General features: G+C 39.1%; 1 protein-coding gene across 5 annotated transcripts; it reads left to right on the forward strand.

Moving 5' to 3' along the window:
* Positions 1–157: 157 nt before the first annotated feature.
* LOC107309926 lies at positions 158–23,786 on the forward strand. Of its 5 annotated transcripts, XM_015855109.2 has the most exons (18): positions 158–257; positions 623–709; positions 4,130–4,198; positions 4,547–4,577; positions 6,356–6,415; positions 6,850–6,930; positions 7,701–7,837; positions 9,831–9,953; positions 11,312–11,354; positions 12,449–12,568; positions 13,371–13,512; positions 15,703–15,748; positions 16,051–16,110; positions 16,990–17,097; positions 18,753–18,849; positions 19,864–20,064; positions 21,999–22,119; positions 23,275–23,786. In XM_015855109.2, exons 2-17 carry the CDS (start codon positions 659–661, stop codon positions 22,076–22,078), a joined length of 1,449 nt encoding a protein of 482 aa, XP_015710595.1. In that variant the 5' UTR covers positions 158–257; positions 623–658; the 3' UTR covers positions 22,079–22,119; positions 23,275–23,786. The 5 variants fall into 5 exon arrangements, with proteins under 5 accessions (XP_015710595.1, XP_015710594.1, XP_015710597.1 ...); XM_015855108.1 differs by lacking the exon at positions 158–257 and having other exon boundaries at positions 264–709; XM_015855111.1 differs by lacking the exon at positions 158–257 and having other exon boundaries at positions 264–709; positions 21,999–22,082.
* Positions 23,787–24,880: the final 1,094 nt, after the last annotated feature.

Raw genomic sequence — 24,880 nt, forward strand, 5'->3', positions numbered from 1 at the left:
CGGCACTACGGGGCAGCGAGGAGGAGCGGAGCGGGGAGGGCAAAGCGCTGCCTAAGGGCGCCGAGGGGGCTCGCAGCACGGAGCACCCCGACTCCTCAAGCCACGTTGAGGCTCGGCCCCTGGCCGGGCTTTACCTCCGACAGCGGCCGGCGGCCGTTCCGCAGCGCTCCCAGCGGCAGCCGGGGGAGGCGCTGAGCTGGGGCCCCGCGGGAGGAGGCGGTCGCACCGCGCTGGCTGCGGGTGCTGCCGGGCGGGCGGTAAGGCCGGCGTGCCGGGCTACGTCCCCACTGGGAAACATGGCCGAGGGCACTCGGTCTCTGGACTCGAGCTCTCTGGACTGGAGCTCGGCCTCGAGGAACGTGGGGATGCTGGGAATAGTTCGGCTTTGTTCTGCTTCGGGGCCGCGCGTGACCTTCTAGGGGCTCTGTGCCCCTCAAAGGAAGCTTCGGGGGAAGGATTGTTGCTTTTCGTGGTGCTCGAGCTAAAATTACCGCCGTTAGGCTGGATGTTTAGGGGTTTAATGCAGCTGAGGATGAATTAAAAGTGGAATATGCGTAAGGCTTGGATGCTTGGAGCGGATGGTTTCCTGGAGCTGGAATAACAGATTGCCATCTTTCCGTAGTCTTCCCACAGCTCCTGTGACACCTGAAGGGCGGCTATGGACCCTGAGGCGGAGGTGAAGAAGCAGGTGAACCCCTTCTACTGCAACGTAAGTATTGCATGCTGAGAACTGTAACAAATGCAACATAACTCTTCTAGAACATAACCAAACCCGGTATGCACTGTTCTAAGTTGTATTTCTTATTTTTCTTTAATCTTGAACAAAATTGGTGCAGAACCAGTAGGCTGTTTGTTTTTCCTTCTTGGAACTCTTTGACCATGTTTTGAAATGGATACTTCCTCTCTCAGAGGGGAGGAAGCGGCTTGATGTTAGCACACAGTCATTGGTTGTAGGCTGACATGCATTGCCTGGTGAGAATCGGTGTAGAACAGTGATTTTGTACAGCTGGTGGGGTTTTCGCAGCAGTGCTGCATTGCAACGCCCATATGTCTTGTGTTAACTTGCTGCGAGCAATGGGCTGAAGCTGACCCCCCTGATTACGTGGTGGGTTCATTGTTGAGGAGGAGATCTGTAGCTGACCAATGACAGAACCCAAGGGAATGGCTTGGAGATGCACCAGGGGCGTCAGTTTGGGCCTTAGTGAAAGGTTCTTCACCAGAGGATGGTGGGCATGGAACAGGCTGTCCTGGACAGTGGGCATAGCCCCAAGCTGCTGGAGTTCAAGGAGTGTCTGGACATCACACTCAGATATAGGGCTTGAATTTTGAGTGTTCCTGCGTGGAGCCAAGAGATGGACTCAATGACCCTCATACATCCCTTTCAACTTGGGATATTCTGTAACTCTGTAATGGCATACTGCTAGGAGTGCACATAGTACACAGGGTCTGGAAGTAAATGATAGACTGTGGTGTCTTTCGCTTCTAGCTAACGCCTGGTGTTGCAGGTTCCTTGCTGTTATCTTTCCTTGTTACAAATTTATTTGCCATTTCTTAGTATTCTGAAAAAAAACTTGCTGAGGTTTGTAGTTTGAGAACAAATCAGACAAGGGAGTTTCAATTACTGTGCCAGCTCTACTCCTTGCAAACACCAGTGAAAACAAGAGCTGTGCTCACTGTGGCTTCTGGCAGTGCTAAGTTGCTGGTTTGCTTCTCTTTTACTCAGTTATAATAGGAGTTGCCTTTCCAAAATAGATCTTTGTACTTAAGAAGATGGGTATATAAATAAATATATGATGCTTGGCTAGTTGAGGAAGCTCTCTTTTTGAGTCACAAGGCTCAGAAAGGCCCCCTGTTGCTTTTTAAGCTCCTTCTCTGAGAGGAGTCTGGATGCAACTTGGCCCAATCTTAGTCCCAGACCTGGTCAATAGTTTATAGCCCTTACCAGAGTCAGTGTTCTCCTGTTAGAACCTCTCAGGGATTTTCATTGAAACAGATTTGCAAACTTGAATGGTTGATAGTTTATCGAGGCAGGGTATTAAACAGGTTCAGGAGTGCTGTTGATAAATACCCTAGCCCTGTTGGTGCTAAGTATCTTAAGGCTAGACATTAATTAATCACGCTATAGTAACAATTCAGCTGGTTATCATCTACAAAGTATCAGAAGTGTAATTCCTTGCTGAAAGAGACGTGCCTGCCAATGGGGAAAGGAGGGCGAGTTAGTGTCCCACCCCATCCTCTGGTTTGTTTTACCCGGCAAAACGACAGTGACTATGGTGCACTTCACTGACACAGATCAAGTGCACCAAAGTAATTTATCACATTCTGAGGAAGCTGTTGCATACATGAGATATAAGCAGGGATATGAGAAACGTTTGACTTTGCTGAAAAGCAGAGAAACTTCCATTGTTTCCTTAAGACCCCATTTTCAGTTCCCTCAAATGTGAAGGATTGCTCCTAGGTTAATTATCACATGGTTTTATGGTTTCCATGTTTTTGCCAAAGGTGGCACTTACTCTTTTCCTTGACAACTTCTGGTCATAGCTCAGGCCCTTGACATGAGTACTAGGCTGCATGTTGTTAGGCATAGATAAGGTGAGTGGAGGCAGCTGGAGAGAATGGTGTGACAGAGGCATAGCTACAGCTTTATCCGACCTGCACGGCAGAGGGCAGTTCTTGTTACCAATCAGAGGACAGCTACTGGACCTACACCCTGTCCTATTCTCTGCTCTTGCATGACCTCTCCCCTTCTTCAGCAGGCTCTGTCTGGGCCGTATTCCACAGTTGGACCCATCATTCTGCTCAAGACAGCAAAGCATCTCATCGCAACAAACTGTTGACAAAGGGACTAGATTTATGCTCTTGAGGATTTTGGACCGGGTCACATATCCTATGCTAAAGGGCATCTAATGAATCTTGTTTTGTTGTTAATTAAAGAAATGTAAGAGTTGAGGCCGGTGTTTGATACAGAGGTGCGGTTGCTCTTCTGGTTTCACCACAGGCCTCACCCTGTCACTGTGGTCACCAGACTTTGAGTGCTAAACCACACACCTCCACATCTCTCAGGTGCTTTGGCTCCTGCCTTTCCTCAAGCCCCGCTCAATTCTTTGCTGGTTTACAGTTCCCCTATATTACGACACAGCAAACTTGGTAATTTCTTACAATAAACCAGTCAACTTTGGTTTACTCTTGTGTCACTTTTTGCCAGCTCAGTGAAAATCAGGTATGCAGAACTATCCTTTTAAAAGGATTCAGGGAGCAGGAATGCAAGAAGTCACAGGCATGTCAGGAGCTAGATGTTAGGGAGCTAGATGTTAGGAAGCTGGATGTTAGCAGATGGATTGAAAGTTTCTGACAATTTAAGAGCCTTGAACTTGTGTTTTTGTTCTAAAGCTCATTTGCTGCTGCCTTGGTGGAGGAAATAGGTAGATACATTAAGACATCTTTTGTTCTGAAAGCCCGTTATGTGGACGTTCTGGGTCTGTATAAAGGTCCCTGCTGATTCATTTCACTTCATTTCAGGTTTTCTGAGGTCTTTTTTTTTTCTCTCCTCAAATGACACTGCAGTCAAGCTTATTTTGCTGGTTTTGGCATGTTTGTCTTTGCTGTGTTTCAGGACACCCAAGACAATTTTATTCATTTATTAATGATTATTAAAATAATACATTTCTAAATAAAGGCACTCCTTTGATGCGAAAGATTATACTGCAGCTCTTGATTAATATATATATACATATCCTAAGAGCTGGTTCTTCCTACGCAGAATTATTGGCTGGTAACAATCACACCTTCCACCTGGTTCAGTTGATAGGATGTGAGGAAAATGCTGAATCAGTCTTTCCTTATATGCACAAGAATATGCCGTGAGATAGCTGCAGTATTCTGGTGACACCCAAAACTTTTATTCAATGTGGATATTCCTTTTAATTACATGGTTATTTTAATGGTCTTGGAACCTCATGTAGAAAAGTTTTAGATGAGGCTTTGATTTGTCTTTAAGGAATAGTACTTCTGTAGAGCTTACCTGTGCTGACATTTCGATTGCAGAAGTGATTTGTTTTGACATCAGTCGCATTTTGTTTTTCTGCTGGTTTGTGTGCAATGCTAGAAATACTTCTGCTCTTTAACCTAGATTTGCAAAATCTGGTGTGCTTCCGCATTGAACTTGCAGACTCACTTCCTTGGATTCAAGCACAAGAAGGTAAGGCCAGTTTTTGAGTGCACCTTCTGTCAGATTTTCTAGGTTTATTTAACAGTAGAATAAGTACTTGAAAAAGTGTATAAAGTGTGTAAAACTTTGTGTCTTGTATTTTGGAGTAGTAAACGATACAGAACATGTCAGAATGTTGGAGAATATAGGACTGTTTATAAGACCAGAATGGGAATATCGAAATCATGTACTTATTTCTGCCTAATTTTCTTGAGGTAATCTAGAGTATTAGTGTTAATCTAACTTCTTTTATTAACAATGAAACTTCATTTCACATTCAAAAATGCTATTTTTTTAATTATAAGTGATTTTTTTCTTCATTGGTGGTTGATGACTTAGGTTGAAGAAGCCCTGAAGGCTCACGGCATTGGTAAGTGCAAGAGGTTTTACTTCCTATTTTATTTGTAGATGCTCCTTTCATCCTGCCTCAATTTAGAGGAACAAAAAAGACAAAAAGGTTTTCTCAAGATTTGTGCTTTAAAATTTATCCTGTATTCTTTAGTGATGTAACTGTATAATCTTACAGAAAAAAAATAGTAATATGAGAAAAGTTTATTAAGATCAATTGGCTGCAATACTAATGTTCACCTACATTAACATTTTGAGAAATGCCAGAGAATTTGAGACCTTCATGATATAAAATATATTTGAAAAGATCATGCTTCCCAAACCACATATCTACTCAATGCACTCTTCTTATTTGGTTTGTAAAAGAGCTTACTAACCCCTCAGTATTGCATTCAGTTCTGGGGCCCCCAACACAAAAAGGACATGGAGTTACGGGAGCAGGTCCAGAGAAGGGTCACAAAGATGATGATGGGGCTGGAGTACCTTCCCTACAAGGACAGGCTGAGAGAGCTGGGGCTCTTCAGCCTAGAGAAGATAAGGCTCCAGGGGGAGCTTATAGCGGCCTTCCAGTACCTGAAGGCATCTACAGGAATGCTGGGGAGGGACTTCTTATAAGGGCAGGTAGTGACAGGACAAGGGGAAATGGTTTTAAACTGGAAGAGGGCAGATTTAGACCAGATATTAGGAATAAATTCTTTACTATGAGGGTGGTGAGACACTGGAACAGGTTGCCCAGTGAGGCTGTGGATGCTCCCTCCCTGGAAGCACTGAAGGCCAGGCTGGATGGGACTCTGAGCAACCTGGACTAGAGGTAGGTGTCCCTGCCCATAGCAGGGGAACTAGGTGATCTTAAAGGTGCCTTCCAACCCAAACCATGCTATGATTTTACGATCTTAATAATTAGCTGAAGGAAAGGACTTTGATAGGTTTACCATTAAAACCTTTCCAGTTTGTTATGCACTGGTCTAGTTCCACTAGGAATGGGGGCATAGCTATAGTTGTGCTGCTACTCCACGATGCAATAAAATATATTTACAGCTTCCTACAGTACACAACTCTGTCATTATGAGTTTATTGCTTTATTGTAGTTTTCTTAAGGTTCGACAGCTCAAACACTATCAGATGCCATATGTGGACAGAAGAAATATCTGTCTGGGGCGGCGATAGCTGCTGAGATTTTACGAAAGGCGGGAAGGCTATGGGATGAACTGAGTGCCCTGGGAGGCAAGAGGTTTAAGTGTCTCAGGTTCAGTGGATTTAAACTGAACTGCTGTGGTGTATTAGGTTGAGAAGACCTGAGATTTATGAATTGAAGCTTTGTTAATTATAGAATAAGAGATATTTGCATTGCAGAGAATGAGTCGGACTTTCCCCTTGTTACAAATTGCCTTCTGTATAAATTAAATTACAGCCGAAATTACTTACAATTCAAGCCACTCTTAACAACTTAATTTTATGATATGTGCTTATCCCCATGCTGTGAGACAGCCAGTGATTGAGTTGGTCTTCCTCTGCCTGCTTCACTGTGTTAATAAAGACACATGCTGTTGTTTGGTATAGATTTGCCTTCTCTTCTCTTCTCTTCTCTTCTCTTCTCTTCTCTTCTCTTCTCTTCTCTTCTCTTNTTCTCTTCTCTTCTCTTCTCTTCTCTTCTCTTCTCTTCTCTTCTCTTCTCTTCTCTTCTCTTCTCTTCTCTTCTCTTTCCTTTCCTTCTTTCTTTTTTTCTTTTTTTCCTAAAAAAATCACATTGTAATTTTCACTTGTGGGTTTTTTTCAGTTTAGTTTTGGTTTGTGTTTTAGTTAAAACTGCGAGCGGCGCAGGGGACCAAGTGAAAGCACCTGTAAGACTTCCCAGTTACGGTAAGAATCTTTAATGCCCCTCCCTAAACCTACCACCAACCCCCTCCAAAAGCTCAAAGAAATAGGCAAAAGAAAATGTTTTGGGGTACCTCTGTCTGAACCACTGAAGGTCGTCTGGAGTTCTTTTCTATCAGTTTTATTTCTGATCTGCAGTATATTTTATAACAACACCTAGAACAATGCTCAGTATTATAGAAAATGCAAATAGGACTTTAGGGGTTATGTTACTCATTAGCTGACTTGATTTGTGATGTGGGGCCCATCATAAGCAGGGATTCACTTACACGTGAATTACTTAGCGAGTGTTGTCTGGGCCAAAGGTTGGAGTGAGGACTTCATTTCATTTTGGAGTTCTGTGGTGTGACTTGAGAGAATGAAGACTGTCCTCTGGGTTTTGTAATGTGAGATTACATAAAAGCAATTTTATCTTGCAGTGCAAACTAAGCCAGAAAGGTATCATGGGCAGACCTTGGAAGAGCAGCTTAATACATGTAAAGATTCAGAACCTGCACTTGGTGAGACTTTTTAATAGTGTAATTGCTTGCTTGTATGATATTTGTCTTTGAAGAGTACTGAGTTTTTGTTTAAAATGTAAGCCTTTATTATACATTATCTAACTCTTCTGCATGTACATTGATACCTGGTGGTATGCTGTGAGAGGGACTCATCTTAATGACAGAATGTCACGTGGAATGATACAAAGATGGTAACCGATATTCAAAAGGTTATTTGTAAGGGAAAACTCACCGATACAGATGCCTTCACTGGGAAGTACTGAGGCAATATCCAAGAGATGCTGCCTTAGTGGTGGTCAGCCCTTAAATGAGGTCTACAGGAGGTGCAGTCAAGCTCCACCCCTTCCGGGAGGACAGCTAAATTACCCTCACCTGTGCTCCCACAGGTGACCTGACACTTGCCTCAGCTGATCAATCAGAGGTTCAGGGTGTGATTACCAGTTTCCCGTATACAGAATAACTGGCTTTATGTTTTTGTGATCTAGAAACAACCTAAGGTGGTATGATAGTAACACTCATTAAAGTCATAGTTCCTTTCTGTTTTTTTCTGATGTAGAGGCCCATCCTGTGGAGGAAGGGGGAGAATGGGATGGACAGGGAAAATAACTGCAGAGGCAGAATCGTTAACTCCCTTTTGTATCTCTTTTGTAGCTAGCACTGATTATTTGTTTCTTAAGCTCCAAAATACAAAACACATTGTTTCAGCAAACATGATAATTCCAAATTTTCTTTCTTTCTTCCCCCTTTTTTTTAAAAATAAATCAATGCAGGACTTAATTATATAATTGAATATCGATCGAAAGATAACTTTCCTTTTCTCTATGAGTGTCAACTGTGCCACTGTAAAACAGGGCTGAGCAACATGTTCATGCACGTTTGTGGCTCCAAGCACAGACTGGCATACCTGGTAAGACTTTACTTTAGTTCTATTTTGCTGTTTTAGATTTCATTTTGTTTAACTAACGAATTTGAAAATTGTATTTTTTAATTAAAAAAGCACACCATGTTTTTAAGCTGTTATGTTTGCACAAAAGCTTTTACATATTTATGCTGTAAGCATGCAAATTGGTTTACATTCTAAAGACTAGATTTAGAATTTACCTCATTGCTAATATGTATTCCTGGGAGTTGCTGACACTGAGTTGTCAGCTTATTTTATTTTGATTGACCAGCAATGCCAATAATGAAATCCATAGCTGTAATTGACTACAAGTAGATTTTTAATTAAAAAAATATATACTTTTAAGAACTGGATCAGTGAAGTATTTTTTCCATCTTTCAGAAGCTAAAGTTATGAGACATATAGCATTGATTCTGCAATGATGTCCTTCTTATACCTCGTGCTGGTCTTGTTCATTAACTTAGCAGGATATGCTCAGACTTGTGTTGATGGTTTTCATGTTACTAGCTCTTGTATTTCTCATTAGCTTTGTACTGTTCCCTTCAGTTCTGAAGCTTATGACATCTATGTTATATTCTTAAACACTGTAAAACACAGTGATAATGCTTCAGCAAGGATAATGTTTAATTCATGCACCTGGGATGGATTAACCTTAGTGGGATAGGCTAGTTCTGAATAAGAACTAGAGGTCCTTGTGGCCAGCAATCTATAGATGACTAAGTAGTGTACCTTAGCATCAATGGATGTCAGCAGCGAACTGAGCGATGCTAACAAGGGCATAGCCAGTGGGGAAGTGACCACAAGGGAAGTGATTATTTCCCTTTTCTCGTTATCTCTTAGGCTGTGTTTATGGTGTCCAGTTTTGTGCTCCAGCAAACTAGGAAGTTACTGATGAGGCTGAGCAAGTCCAGTGGAGAGCTGCCAAGATGAGAAGCACTCCTCTCTCCTTTGAGGAGAAGCTGAGGTAGTTGGACTTGTTCAGCTTGGAGAAGAAAATGCTGCAGGAGAATCTGGTCCTTCAGTACCTCATGAGAGGTTGTTAATAAGACAGAATGAAGCTCTTCCTGGAGATGCATGACAGGAATGTAGATTCAAGCAGGGAGATTTCCTGCCCAACGTAAGATTTTCATTGTGAGGACAGTCAAACTTTGGATCAGGTAGACCAGAAAGATCACGGAATCTCTCTCTTCAGTGCTTTTCATGACCAAATGGACAAAGCCCTGTGCAACCAGTTCAGATTTGAGTGTTGAGCTTGCTTTGAGCAGGAGATTTGGCCTTTGTCCTCTCAATTTTTCTGCAATTATATATCTAAACACTTTAATACCTTCTGAGTTACAAATAGTCCTCCAGAGTTCTAGGCAAAAATTCCCTTATGCTGCATTCTGGGTAGTTGTCACGGTTTAAACAAAAATCTACCTGTGTCCGTGACAGGGGGGGCCGTGGGCCCCGCAGGGGCCCTAGGCCAAAAGGAAAAGTTAATTAGGAAAAGAAAACAGAGGCAACGATCTAAGGAGGCACACTTATTTACTAAATACTATATCAAAATACAGGATAACACAATATAATATAATATAATTGAAATTAAGCTAACGAATCAAGCAAAAAAGGAGAGAGAATGAGTCCCGAAACCGAGAGGCCTACTGTTAACTCTAGGTGAAACGGTGAAGGCTCCCACACACTCCCCTGAATGCCAGAACTTGAAAGACCTCAGTCCTGCCTGCGAGAGAGATAATATAGTGTCCAGGTCCCGTGACTTATCTCTGACCGTGATGTTCTCTGGGATATGTAGTCTTCTTCTGTAAGTTGCAGATTCAGTAAAATTATTCATGCTTTATATGATGTTATGATGTGGAATACTGATAGCAAAATTACAAAATTATTAAACCATGACAACATACAAATTGATTTTTCTCTCATCAACATTAGCTGTTCCAAAGCTTGGAAAAGTCACATGGGCTAAAGTGTGACTTCATGGTTTCCATTTCCTTATTTGTCCTAGAAACAACATTATCCTGAGATAGCAGAATCCGATGAAGTTAAGGGAAAAGGCTCTGAACTGAACAGGAAAGTTAGGCAAGTTGCATTAACAATTGAGAAGAAGGAAGGAAGAAAACAATTAAAGGTACATTTCATTAAAAACTTCAGAATGTATACAATGATAAATGAACTGAAAATTATTTCTTTTACAGTGGGTGGATATGCTTGGCACAGTGGGAAAGAATTTAAAAATTCTTTTTAACATTTACTAAAAGTACTTTTATCTTTTTAATATTACTTTTGAGAGTATCCTGGATGCAATTTTCTGTTGGTCACTGTCATCGTAAGTATTTCTCTTGTTTGAAATAATATTTGAACTACTCGAGCCTACAGTAACACAGCCGTGTGGAGCACAACATACAGGATATCTAAATCAATATGTAATCAATTCCCAATTGTGTATGCAAAATAACTTGTTTCCTTACGGCTGGGAAATTGCATTTTATATTTTCCCAAACAAGTTTCTGTTTTGTTAGTATCCTGTGGAAGCTGACAAAAGAATCAGATTTAAAAACAGAAGTGATTAAGGAGTGGAAATTTGCAGGTGGATTTGAGGTTCTCAGCAATGGCCCGGCATCACAAGAGAACCATGGGCATGATTCATTGTGAGGCAGTGCTATTAGAATCACATGCTTATGAAGATGTCTTCATATTGCTTTCAGTTGTTGTTGTTTAAAAACATGTTTTTAAATGTTTAAAAAACAACTTTGTTCAGGTACTTATCGGTCTTTATGCTATACCTTAAGTTTGTGCAAATTTCAGTGTCTGTCAACAGCATTCTTGTTAAGCACTGCTTTTTGGCAAGGCCTAGTAATACTAATGACTGCTCTCTTTGTACAGGACTAAAATCTTACTAAATCATGCATGGTCTGGCTTCTGGCAAAGTTGTAGGTTCTTACATCTGGAATTTGTTTGCACACAGGATATTATTGCTTGCAAGCAAATCAACATGATATGATTAATTCTTCTCTAGGATGATCGTGGAAATAATATACATGTATATGTTTATTTTCAGCTTTTTCTTGATGGATATAGAATTATATATAATATAGATATTTTGTAAATTGTCTCTGGAAAAAAACAAAACAAAAAGAACAGTTGAATTACATCCATAACAAATTCATCATTAGTGTAAGGAACTTTGAAGTACAGAGCGCATAACCTGCTATTAATTTTATTGATACATTTTTCGTAATCCAGCTATTTTATATCTTATTTGAATATCTACTCAAGGTTTTACTCCATTGTGTTTAAGGTTACTGGTCAAACCAATACAAAGTAAGTATTTAACAAAATACATAAGATTTTATCCAGAAAATATCTAACATAACTGGGTCTTATTGTAATAATTATTTTATAATATGTATATTATTATATATTATCTTAGGACATATTTTCTATTATTTTAATTTATAATTTTTAACAATTATTTGTATTTTTTAGGTTGTTATAGAAGCTCCAGTAATCAGGAAAAGATGGCAAGAATGTAAGTGTGCTCACTGGGATGTAACCTGTACATTCTTAAGTTGGGTAAACTTGTTTTGTTTTGAAGCAGCTTTATTTTAGGGCAGGTCAAAATGTTTGGTCAGAATGACCTTGTGTGAATACATTGTTAGCTGTGTTATGTAAGGTCTATTATACTGAAAATTTGTTGCACCATGAGCCACTAGAGAGACCTGTTATTTATGCCTCCATTCTCTCTCCTTTCCATTCACCCCCTCATCCACAATACTAAAAAGCCTTCCTCATTTCGCAGAAACTTTTCTTTTTTTAAAACCTGGTAACAACTGTAGTCTCTGCAGTGCCAGCTACTCACAGGCTTTCTGGGGAACAGGGCAGAAGGAGCAATCTGGAGCTCACAGGGGACATTTATCAAGCAGTCCAGAAAGCCAGGTGTAAATCTCTTACCTGTGGAAGAAAGCCTTCAGTTCTACCAGCCATTGGTGCTCAGAAAGCTGTCGGAACATGGTGTCTGTGAGACTTCTCCACTCAGTTTAGTCTTCCACAACTTGTACATTATCAGCTGGGTGGACAGACAAGTACAGTTGTGTGCTGTTCTAGGAAATGGATAAGAATAGTTACAGAACTCTTGTTTTCAAACTTGAATTAAAACTAATGTACTAATTTTAATGCATACTAATATGTAAACTGTGTTAAAATATCTCAGAAATTATTTCATGATCCCAGTCAGCAGCGATGTACTCTCAAGAGGAAAGTTATCCATTTCAAATCTAGGAAAGAGTTCTGAATCAAGTTAAATCCTATTCAAAATCCTTCATTTAATGAGTCTAATTTTGCACATGGTGTAGCATTCTACTATGCTTTATAATATTAAATTCTTTTACAAAAGAGATGTGTGTGTAATTGTAGCCAGGGTGTAAAATATTAAAGACTTTTAGTTAATCTCTTATACATTGTCATGTAGCACAAAAACTTACTCTCAATGCTTATATCTAATAATGCACAGAAATAGTGCTAGTGAAAGTTCAGGTGCACTTTCAGCACTACTATAAATAATTTCCTTTTAATTTTTAATTAAGATATTGTCCATCTTGCTACATTTCAAGTATGTTTGTTTAGATCCTAATGCAGATGACAGCCCTTCAAAAGCTAAAGTTCAGCATGTGGATATGTCACTTGATAATGAAGAAGGAATAGACAGTAAGAATAAAGATGGAAAATTGGAAGATCCGATTCAAGGTCAGAGAACAGTGGTTTTGTTTGTTTTTTAAACTCATACCACTTTATGAATTATTTACTCAGTATGTACTTGTTCATAGCTTTAGTAGCAATGTTCTGCTGTAGATGTTGTATTTACATTGTGTGGATGAGTTTGGGGTCTGGCAGGCAGGATAATCTTAGTGAAGAAAACTGTCCATGTTTACTTAAAATTGCTATAGCTGGTTATATTAGAACAAAAACAGGATTCATAGGCAGAACTTTTAACTGTTTTTACTTTATTCTTGGAGCAAGGGGCCAGGTTTTGAGCATACTGAACGTTCTTCAGTGTCAGGTTAAAAAGAAAAAAGCCAGACAAACCAGGACAAGCTGCAGGCCAGACTGCTTGTTTAGGGCACAGAAAGAATAGAAGAAGTAAATTGGGCAAATATTTTTTGAACATTTAAAATATCCAACTAAATTATTTTCTTGAAAACAAAACCAGAATTAGGTGTTAAAATTAGTGAATGCCATGTAATGGAAGAAATGTCAGAAGTTACTGCTTGTTGTAAACTTAATGCCAGAGGGGGAAATGGGCTACTGTCTATATGGATTATATTTATTCTCATTCAGAATATTTTAGGTCAGAATTACAGACTTGGTTCAGCCACAGGGCACAAGTATTTGATATTTAGGTTCTGGTTCTGATTTTATTTCTTCAGATAGATTACTTATACCTTCAGATTTTATTAGCATCACTTAAAAAAACTAAGCAAAGAATACTCAAAAAAAAAAAGAATTTTGGAAAACTGTTACTAAATATAGGTTTTTTTATTGCCTTTAGAAGAAAAAAACACTCAAGAGGTGCAGGAAAACTGTGAGAAAGAACAGACAATACTGGATGAGAAGGTTGAAACTAGCAAGGCTGCTGAAAGCACTAAAGACAACCTCACTGAAGAAGGCAACAAAGGCAGCAGTTCTGAAAAGTAAAACAAAACCAGATAAATCCATCACCCTGAACTCCTTAAATTACCTGAGGGGAAATGTTCTAGATGATGACTGTCTACAGTGGATTTGCATGGAGTACGCTGTGAAGAATGAGTGGGTGCTATAGTAGTAGTACGAGTGCCTTCTGAAAGCGTGTGGCTATAAGCTCCTGTCATCGACAGAATATCTGTATGTAAACTCACCTCAGATTCCCTCTAGATGTGATTACTTTTTAACAGCATCATTTTTAATACGTAAATTACATTTTACAAATTAAAAAAGAACATTCCCTAGTGATTTAAATATGCCCTCTGTTTCTTAACTTTAAACTGGTTCTATATCTATCAGACATGAAGAGCAAGCACCTTCTGCTAATTTATTGTTACACAGTAAAAGGAAAAATGTCTTTTTGTAGGACTCCTGCCTTGCTCTTGGGCAGATATTAAGGGAAAGGATTAATCACAATTAAATTCAATTCCACGTTTATGAGTTTTTGCATTCAGTTGTCTGGTTTTGAAAGGGCTGCAGCAGCTTTTAATCTGGAGAGTAAATTAGTTTATAAAAACATCAGAAATAGGGAGTATAGGAATTGGACAGATGGATATGATGGGAAAGATACTACAACAAAGATGTGATGATGAAAGGACGAGCACAGAAAAGAGGTGCTATAAAGGCAGGGAAGATTCCAGGTTCACAAGGGAAAGCTTCACCAAGGAGGGATCTCCAGAAGGAGATCCTTCTCTAGTGGCAGTCAGCCCTTAAATGAGGTCTTAAATGAGGTCTAATGTCAGCCAGGCTTCACCCCTTTTGGTCACACAGCTGAATTGCCTTCACCTATGCTCTCAGAGCTGACCAGGTCCTTTCCCCAGGTGCTCAAACAGTGTTTCAGGCTGTGACACTCTGGTTAATAATATCTCAGACATTCATATCTTGGTTTTGACGTGTGGAATCAGACCCTATAACCAGAGTTAGGTTATAAAGCAGGTACGTGTTTATTCAGCGCTGGGCACATGGGGGATCACTCATCCAATCATGGACAGAAGCTTTAGAAAGTTATAGAGCAAGCATATACATACTCATCAAATTTCCAAGAAATCATTAACATATTCATTGTTTTTCCGGGAACTCATTTACGTGCTGTCCATCCTACTGATGTGTGCACAGTCCATAGTGGGGGTCTTGTTCCTGTGGTCGTTGGGATGAAGTCAGAAGTCTTTCTCAGGTTGCTTTGACCCAGCTCCTCCACTCAATCAGTCAAAACCAGTTTCTTTGGCTACCTTTCCCTTATGTATAGCCAGCTGTATTGTAACTATAGCAATGTCGACGTGTCCCACTGGTTCTTTTCTTTTGACATTCCCCAAAGCCTAGGATACTTAATCTTCATGAAAGGCCCCTATTTACCTGATTCCTACTTTCAGTTTCACCTGACAGTGAAAGTGAAGTCCTCGTGGTGCAGTTTCATGCTTTAAATTTTAAGAACAGAATCCTGAGGATATTGCTTGTTAATTTGGCTGTCAGGTAGTTATGGTAGTATGCTTGGGTTGTGGTTGGACTTGATGATCCTCAAGGTCTTTTCTAACCTGGGTAATGATGTATTCTATAGCATATATAGAATATATATATATATATAGAATATATAGCTATGATTCTATGATCTTGATCTTGGAAGTCTGTAATTGCAGAACTGTGCAAATATGGGTTAATAAATTTAAGCCATATTAGTCTTTGTATGCCCTATATTTCTGTGGCTGCACTATAAAATGCTACTTCTTTTTTTTTTTTGGCCAAATCTTTATAAACACAAGTTTGTGAAATACTGATGAAATACTGTGATTAGGAGCCCTGTCTTGCTGCAATGCGTATAGAAAGCTTACAGGTTTTACTACCAATGTCCAAATTTTTTTCTTAATTCTGGGTTTTAGAATTTACATACTAGGTAATTACACACAAAAACGGCAACAAAACATGAGCAGCTAATAAATGAACTTTATGATGATATCTAGGCCCCCTGAAATGTCTGCAAGGGAATAGTGACCTTTCAGAGACATCTTTGAAAGTGTAGTGTGTCAGTAACTTAAACTGATTCTCAATTGCTTGATAGATCAACCAAATTGAGAGTGTGTGTGTGTGTGCATGTGTTAGTGTGTATTATTTTAATGTAATAAATAACGTATGTTTTCTATCCAAAGATGTGAGGCCAATATACAACTGCAGGAAGAAAACGAGGAAGTCGAGGTGAATATTTCTCCATTAATATGTTGTTCCAGTTTATGCTCAGTTGATATGATAATCAATATACAGCAAATATGTTTGCTTTTGCTTATTCAAATTAATAATATTATCAACAACAAATTACCCATGAGTTACTAAGCAAAACTTTAAAAGCATTTTTTCTGATTTTGTTGTGAAAGCATATTTTTTCTGTACAAGCACACACAATTTAATTAGAGCAAGCATCTAGAATAACTGTAATCATTATTACTGTTTAATTTCAGTTCTAAATAGCACACCTAATAGGTGTTGTTTATGTTTAACAGCAAGCACCTGCAGCAGTTGCTGAAGAATTCACTAGTCAGGAAGAACTGTTGAATTACCTGGTAAGCATTACATCTTAAGTTTTTATGTGACAAAAATCTGTATGCTCAGCTTTTATCATTAAAATAATTGAATTTTCTTCTTACATGATAGCAGACACGTTCTTGCCTTACTCTACTTCTCCTTTTCCTTCTAGTTTTTAACAGGAGACAAACTCAGTCAGCATTACAAATATAACCTAGTCCCTGCTAAGCTGTCACATGAACTTGTGCTAGTTACTTGTGATTACTTTTTTCTTTTCCTTGGAGCGTGTAAAGATGTTTGCTTTCAATCTGGGCAGAACTGTGCTTACACTGTGTCTGGTGGAATTATTTTTAGCAGGACTTTATTAGTGTAGCTGTGTTTGTGAGGGCTGTTATCACTACAATTTTCTCCCCAAAGAGAGCCCTCTGTGTTTCAGCAATTTTATTTTCCCTTTGGGCTTCTTTCAAAGGAGGAAAGAGGCAAGTTGGTGTATATCTCCAAGTTCGGAAGTGTTCTGAACTTTGTGGAGAAATGGGTTATGACTGTGTGGCCTCAGGGAGGAAGTTGTGTACAGTCACTTGGATGCAAAATAGCTCAGGAAGAGGTCAAAACACTTAAGGAAAAGCGTTTTCCTGCATGCTTTTCGAGGAACATTCTGGGGTTATTTCTTTTCAAATGATTGCCTTGGATAGCTGATGTAGGATTCTGTTAGGACCCTCTCCAATTTCTTCCCTCCAACCATGGTTTCTGGGAAACAGAAATTTCACTTACCTTGTAACTACAGCCATACCTGACAGGGGGATAGAAATATAAATATAGAATGGTTCTTTCAGGAGTTATTTATATGTTCTGATACTTGTATCTTTCAAAGGCAAGAATTTTTGAGTTGTGATTTTTTATTTATTCTTTTTTTCCAGCAAAGTTTTGAGATATTGAATGAAGATGATGCTGCTTTTATCCTAAAAGTCACACAGACTCTCACAGATGCATTGGTGGAATATCGTCAGCAAGCTGCATCAAAAAAAGTAATGAAGTTTTGGTTCTTCAGATCTATAGGGGTCTGTGTGATGAGGAATTTTTGTTATTACAGATCATTTACTTATAGTTAAAATTGTCATGGCAAATGTATTGAAAATTTTGGCTATTTTATGCTTGAGGAATTTTTGAAGCCACGACAGGATAAACTCACAGCTTTTGTGTTGAGTAGCCTCAGTGCTTTGTCTTCAAAGGTGCTTTTAAAATTAAATCCAATATTTTTTTGAAGTAGCCAAAATGCATTTTATCCCTTATTTCCCATGGTTTCCCTTGCATCCAGGTTTTTCTTCTAATTCACCCCTTCTCAGTCCCAACCATTGGTTTTCTCATCTTTTCTGACCTCCCTGACAGTCTTGTTCTGTACGTCCTTTCCCAGCCTTGCCCTGCACTTCATTTGCTGTGTAATCTAACATTATTGACGTCAGTTTTCTTTCTTATACAATTTTTGGTTTGCTCCAACTCTTAAGCTGATCCTTTTGACGTCTTTTTCTTGCTCTATTATCAGAAACCCAGTCCCTCCTGCTCCTCTGTTACTGCTTTTGACTGTCTTGTCTTTAAATAAGCACAATATGAAGGTGTTTTGAATCCTTCTCTGAGCCTGCTGTGGTAACCTCTGTTTCTCTCATTCATATTATGTGATATTATAACATTCAGACTCCACATTGACATCCAAGAAGGATGCTAGGAACTGTCCTCTTGTTGGTAATCCAAGTTTAACGTATCTGTCATTGGAAACCATGTCCTTTTTGCCTCCTGACTTTTCTCATAGAATTTCAGAGGCAAACAAAGTTTTCCTTTGCCACAACAGCTACTCCTGCTACTCCAGCTACGTAACCACTTCTCTATTTAAAAAGGAGAGGCTAAGTGGAAAATGCCACATAAGTATCAGCCAAAGAAGTTGTAGGGAATCAGAGAGGATATGATTGAGGGGAAAAAAAGAAAGTACGTGGCAGTTCTTTTGCTTTGTCATCAAAAACTTTAATTAGTTCAGAATTTTATTGTAATGGTTCTTTTCTTGTGATATTGTCTTTCTTCTGCTACTTTCTTTCTGCCTCAAAAAGGCAGTACTTCTCCAAGATGAATTTCATGCCTATAATTCTCATTATAATTGTCATTATTTACTCCTTTTAACTTCTTTAATAAATTTACGTTCACCTTATCCCCGCTGTTCTTTCACAGAAGATTTTTATGTTCGTATGTAAAGAGGGCAAAATCTGATAACTAATAAGTTCTAACTGAAGTAACTTCTAGCCCAACAGTTACAGAAATAGAAAATAAAATGATTTGGGGAAACCTTTCAATATGCTGAACCTCTTTCAACAGACTTCTTTTTTCTTGTTTTTTGTTTTTTAATCCATGGAGTTCGAGATGGTTGTTTTTACAATCTGACCATCTGAGAATTAGGTTCTATAAACAACAATTGGCTGAAAATAGTGCTTTCTAGATACAGACAAATGCCGTGAGCAATGTGTGCATGGAAGTTCATTGCCAGCTATATGATTTTCAAATAACTTTTTGTTTTTCAAATCTGGTAGCAGAAATAGTGATGTCTCATCTGTTTTTGTGGTCACTGAAGTGTAGCATTTTGTCATTTTAGGGTTTTGTTTCGATGAAGTGCTGAACACAACTTTTTTCAAACTTGTAGGAACTCTTAGATAATGAACCTAATGGAGAAGAAGCATTGGAACATTCTACAGAACAATCTGAGCTGACTTCTGCAGATATTAGTGATTCTGATACTGGTAACGTTAGCATAACAGTCTTGAATTGCTTTAATCTAAACACTAGAACACTGGTTAAGATTGAATTCCAGAAAGCTGCTTTTATTTTTCTGCTTCTCTAAAAGTAGAGCGTAAAAGCAGAATAAAGCCAAGTAACTTAGATTAATAGGTTTGGGTTGTTGTTGGTTTTTTTTTTCATCTTCTACAGATGTATAGAAAAGGCAGCCTATTAATAAGCATTCATCTTACTCTAACTATATGATCAGTTCTGATTTTCCTGTCTAAAAGCTCTGAAGAGACTTTCAAAGTACAGCTCTTTCGTTTTGTTTTGTTTTCTTTTTGGCACCTCTTTTTCTGTTTTTTGGTGGAGAAGAGGCTTAATGCAGATCTAGTCCAAGCAAGATGGTGGCATAAACAAAGTCATGTTGTAGACAATGGAAAGTTTTATTTACCATTTGCTTATTTCCACTACTTGACTTCAGTGCTTCTGATGAATCTTTAAAAGAAAAATATCTTGGATTTCTGTGAGAGGATTTCCTTCTTAATATAAGCAAATTATTATTTTTCATGCAATGTGGTAGGGATTACTGTTCTAAATTTGGGGATAAATATGCCAAGAGTACCAGGGTATCTATTTCATATCATTTTCTTTCTATACAGTGGCACTTTTCTGTAAAGCTGAACTTTTGAAGACCTCAGTTAATGCAGTGCTAATAACAAAAATTGCAATTACTTGCACTAGGAAGAATTTGAACTCTTAGTTGCTTTTTGAAAGTGATTATACAAGGAGCTTTCACCCACCTGCCACCTGTGTTCCTCCAGGATTTTCTGTAAATGGAAATCATTCCTGATTCTTCAGTATTGTTATTAGTGTTCATTAATGTTATTAATGAAGTTGGATGTGGGCCTTACTAATGGTGATGCTGCTGTGCTAGACTGGAAATGTTTGTTTTGAAAAGCTCTATTTGGATAACTAAGTAATGAAGACTCTTCAGAATCTTCTTTAACTGAAACACAGTATTTCTTTTCTTTAAGACTATTCCAGCAGCCGATCAGCTAAAAAGTCCTTATCAGTAAATGAGGAAGATGAACTGCAAAACTTTTCAACCGGCTCTTTGGACACAGCGTATGAGAACAACATCACCACTGAATTTTTGAACAGCGTGAGAAATATGAATGTCGAGGAAGTTACTGCTACTCTACACAAAATAGCAGCTACAAATCCAACTTTCAGAGGTATTTCATGTGTACTTGAAGACACAAACACATATGAATGTACACAACAATTTTCTTAGCTCTGTGAAATGTTGATAATAATATGGGGCAAAGAACTCTGAAATGTTAGGGAGGCTCTTTCCCTTTTAATTTTTGCAGAAGCCAGATTAGGCTGCCCCCACACATAGGTGTTAATCACAGAGGTTTTTTTCTTAATCATTTTTTCGTTTGTGCATAGTAACATCTGCAGAGTAAAATATAGTAAACTAAAATCAAGTGTACTGTTATTAAACAGTAAAAAATGAAGCTCATCTTTGTGTTAACTGGTAAATCAATGTAGGTGTTTTGGGACGGTTTTTTTTAAGTGGCAGAAGTGTTCAGTTTGGAATTCCAGGTAGCTTTTCATAGTTATTTTTGATAGATCAGAGGCTTCAAATAGAACTAAGTGGCTGTGGGAAAAGAAGGAAGTCTTTGCATTGTTTAATAAATAAACAGATAGCAAATGGGCAATTATTTTTTTACGGCATAAGGAGGTCTCAGTAAAACTGCGATCCTGTGCTTAAGGTCTTTGCTGTTTAAATGACGTGGAAAAAGGTATTGATTATCTGGATGACAAAAATTTGTGATTACATTATTCAAAGCATTTAAAATGTTGGTTGACTGAAGAAGTTAAAATGCTCCTCATTAGAGGAGTGGGAATAACAACTTACTAGTCAGAAGTACAAATGGGGTACAAAGAATTAAGGAAAAAATGAAAATGTGATTCTATTTCCCATACACCATATCAAGGATTTTAGAGCTGCAAAGGGGTAAAGAAGGCAGCAAGATATGGGAACATTTTCCATATAAGAAACAATAGAAAACTAGAACTACTCTTGACCCAGAAAAGAGATTACTGAAGTTCTAAGTGATCTGTAAAATCGTGAGTGGGTGGAGACAGCAATTATGGATCAAAAGACATAGGAAATAACAGATTCCTAAACTTAGAGTATAGAGAGAACCTGATTTCAACATGGTCAGGAAGAGTATTCTTTGTGCAGTAGGTGGATGCTGTGGATATAAAAATATCACATAAGTCAGACAGTGTGACACCCACCGAACAATACTGAAAAGTTTGCATAGTAGACTTGGAAAGTTACCTGTCTAAAGAAGAACTGAGGCTGGGAGAATGTAATTTTATCACAACCCACCAGACTTCAGACATATTTGCCCTGTTCTTATTCTTCCCTTAGCATCTGGTTATGGTCACTTGAGCTGTCCCTATGTTTCTTATATTACTCCCCTCTCTCCCCCAAAGTAATGGGCATTACTTTCATCAGAGCAACATAAACTTCTTGCTTGTGCTCCAGAGAGACCATTGACTTACTGGTTCAGTGATAAAACAGAGAACTTCTGGTAATACCTTCCTAATTATCAACCATAGAGGTAACAACAGGACAAGGGGAAATGGTTTTAAACTGGAAGAAGTCAGATATAGACTAGATATTCGGAGGAAATTCTTTTCTGTGTGGGTGGTGAAACACTGGAACAGGTTGCCCAGAGAGGCTGTGAATGCCCCCTCCCTGGAAGCATTGAAGACCAGGCTGGATGGGGCTCTGAGCAACCTGGTCTAGAGGGAGGTGTCCCTGCCTTTAGCTGGGGGTTGGAACTGGGTGATCTTAAAGGTCCCTTCCAACCCAAACCTTTCTATGATTCTATTATCTTTAAAAGCCAGATTAGACTAAAGGAGGACAGACATACCCTTAACTGAAACAGTGCAGCTGTTAATAGGAATATGGTTTACAGTTTCTAGGCAACTCTGTAGTGCATTTTGGTTGGTAACAGGGTAATTTCACTTCATGAGAGCTCCAATCTGATGTCATCGGTCTAAATGTTTCAGTATAACTTGTGCTTTTAAATGCTGTATTATCAAAGCATTTAGTTTCTGTTTTTCTTTTTTCTTCTCTTTAACAAAGGAATGGATATTCCAAATGTTGTAAAGATCCTGACTGAAAGTGGGACTCTGAGAAGACCAAGCAATGGCAGCACACACTGACATGGCAGTTAGCAGAGTTAATATTGCAATGTTTATTTTCTGTAAGTTTTAAATCATTGTTTTGCTTAATATGAACTTTTGAACATATGAATGTTGCTGATTTTGCTATATCCAAATACTGCACGATGTCCTTCTAATTAATAATTTGGTTTTGAGATTCTTATTGTTTTCTCCTATAGTGAAAATATTTGTGGAGAAGTTAAATTTAATGTTATTTCCTTTTCCATTGGCCTATATTTTTAAATGAGTAGCTGTTATTTTTCCAAATGTCTTTACATACTGTATGTTAGCAGTCTGATCTTTTCTTGACTCTTATGGCACTTTGTAAGAGTTAATCACAGAATTGTAGGGGATGGAAGGGGCCTCTGGAAGTCATCTAGTCTAACCCCCTACTAAAGCAAGTTCCCTACAGTAGGTTGCACAGGAAGTCATGCAGATGGTTCTTGAACATCTCCAGAGAAAAAGACTCCACAACCTCTCCAGTGTTCTGTCACTTTCATGTTTGTATGGAACTCCCTGTGTTCCAGTTTGTGCCTGTTGCCCCTTTTTCTGTTTCTGGGCACCACTGGAAGGAGCCTGGCCCCACCCACTTGACTTTGAATATTTTTAAGTGTTGATTAGCTCCCCCCTTAGTTTTTTCTTCTCCAGGCTAAACAGTCCCAGGCCTCTCAGCCTTTCCCATAAGGGAAATGGTCCAGGTCCTCATCACTTTTTTGTTCCTCCTCTGGACTCTCTTCAGATCTTCCCTGTCTTTCTTGAACTGGAGAGCCCAGAGCTGGGCACAGTACCCTAGATCTGGCTTCACCAGAGCAGAGCAGAGGGGGAGGAGAACCTGCCTTGATTTGCTGAAGGTGCTCTTTTTCATTCACCTTCTGGATCCCATTGGCCTCCTTGACCACAAGAACATACTGCTGGCTCGTGGTCAGCTTGATGTCCACCAGGATACCCAGATCCTCTGTAGAGCTCCTCTCCAGCAGGTCGTTCCCTAACCTGTACTGATGTGTGTGGTTACTCCATCTGAGGTGTAGGAATCTGCTCTTACCCTTGTTGACTCCCACCAGGGTCTTCTGTGCCCAACTCTTCAGCCTGTCCAGGTCTCACTGAATGACATCACAGCATCGTTGTGCGTCAGTCACTCCTCCTAGCTTTGTATAATCAGCCATTGTGCTTAGGGTGCATTCTGTCCCTTCATCCAGGTTATTGATGAGGATGTTGAGCATGACCGGACCTAGTACCGACTCTTGGAGAGCACCACTAGCTACAGGCCTCCAACTAGACTATGCCACTGATCACAACCCTCTGAGCTCTGCCAGTCAGCCAATTCCCAACCCACCCTGCTGTCTGCTCATCTATTCCATACTTCCTAAGCTTGCCTATGAAGATGTTGGAGATGGTATTAAAAGCCTCGCTGAAGTTAAAGTACACTACATCCTCTGCTCTCCCATATCTACCGTGCTGGTCATGACATCATAGAAAGGTACCCGATTGGTCAAGCATGATTTTCCCTTGGTGAATCCATGTCAACTACTAATAACCTTCTCTTCCCCTACAGCAGTCATCAGTACAAATGTATCCTACAGCAAACAGTCAAATTATCCCTGTGGCTGCAGGGCCGTACTGAAAGGCTATTGAAATTAGGGGTATCCTCCTGTATACAGATTATGAATTGGCTTCCTGTTTTTCAATAAAGATTAAAAATTACAACAAATCAGTGCTGTCAGTTCAGTTCTGGGTTAAGTGCGTGGATTATGGGTAACTTTGGGAGACTAGTTAACTGGAAATGTTAGCAAACTCAGCAGAGGTTGACTTGGTTGCGAATTCAGGGATATAGCCCAAGAGATGTAACCAGCCCCCATCTGGCTTATCCCATCCTTCAATTCATGCTCTTTTAAAGCGAGTTGGGGTTTTTTTTTGCTTTGTTTGTTTGTTTGTTTTTTACATATAGTAATAGTACTTTTGACTATATGTAGGCAGAGATTCTGTATGTTAGCTGCTATTAATTTTGTGGGATGACAGAAAAATGTTTTGGATGGTTACAGACTTGTGTGGGTCAAATTTGCTTCCTGAGTAGCATTCAGTGCTTCTAATTAAAATTCTTTAGCACTGCAGTAAAAAGCTGGTATAACACAGACATAGTGGAGCCAGACTGCAAACAAACCTTTTAATGTTAACTTACTGTTTTCTGGATGAAATTGAGAGTTCTCATCTTTGTGTTTTCACATCTTCACATCTTGGAATGCAAGAAGCCATGAAAAATAAGGTAACAAAGAAAGCAGCAGTTAAGGAGTATGGTTAGTTAGGAACGAAAACAGTTCCTGAAGTATCTACAGTAATAGCAGCTTTGTGTTTTTGTCTTCATAGTGCAGCACATTCTATTAATTAGAATAATAGACTGTTCAGCTGTTGTAAATGGCCATCTCTGGAACAGCTTCTTTTTTTTCCACTTGTTGTGAAATCCTTCCTAATGGAAATCAAATTAAGGGGGAATTACTTGGATTTATGATTTTTTCCCCCCTCAGGTCCATTAAGTACATACTGAAAATGGAAAGACTTCTGAATGTGTAGCACACGGATATAGAATGGTTTGAATGATGTGCTGCAGAGTGCCAGAGTACTTCTCAAAGACCAAATCATAGAATCATAGAATTACCCAGGTTGGAAAAGACCTCCAAGATCAAGTCCAACTGCAGCCTAACCATAGTACCATAACTCTAACAACCCTCTGCTAAATCATATCTCTGAGCACCACATCCAAATGGCTCTTAAACACATCCAGGGATGGTGACTCAACCACCTCCCTGG

Source organism: Coturnix japonica, chromosome 2 (assembly GCF_001577835.2).
Source record: "Coturnix japonica isolate 7356 chromosome 2, Coturnix japonica 2.1, whole genome shotgun sequence".
Taxonomy (NCBI): Eukaryota; Metazoa; Chordata; class Aves; order Galliformes; family Phasianidae; genus Coturnix; species Coturnix japonica.

What these genes read in the sequence shown, in the direction of transcription:
- LOC107309926 (XM_015855109.2), top strand. Translation starts at nt 659, where the DNA reads ATGGACCCTGAGGCGGAGGTGAAGAAGCAGGTGAACCCCTTCTACTGC. An exon ending in CAGGAAAAGATGGCAAGAAT is followed by an intron (nt 11,355 to 12,448) that starts GTAAGTGTGCTC and finishes ATGTTTGTTTAG; the next exon opens with ATCCTAATGCAGATGACAGC. An exon ending in AAGAACTGTTGAATTACCTG is followed by an intron (nt 16,111 to 16,989) that starts GTAAGCATTACA and finishes CTTTTTTTCCAG; the next exon opens with CAAAGTTTTGAGATATTGAA.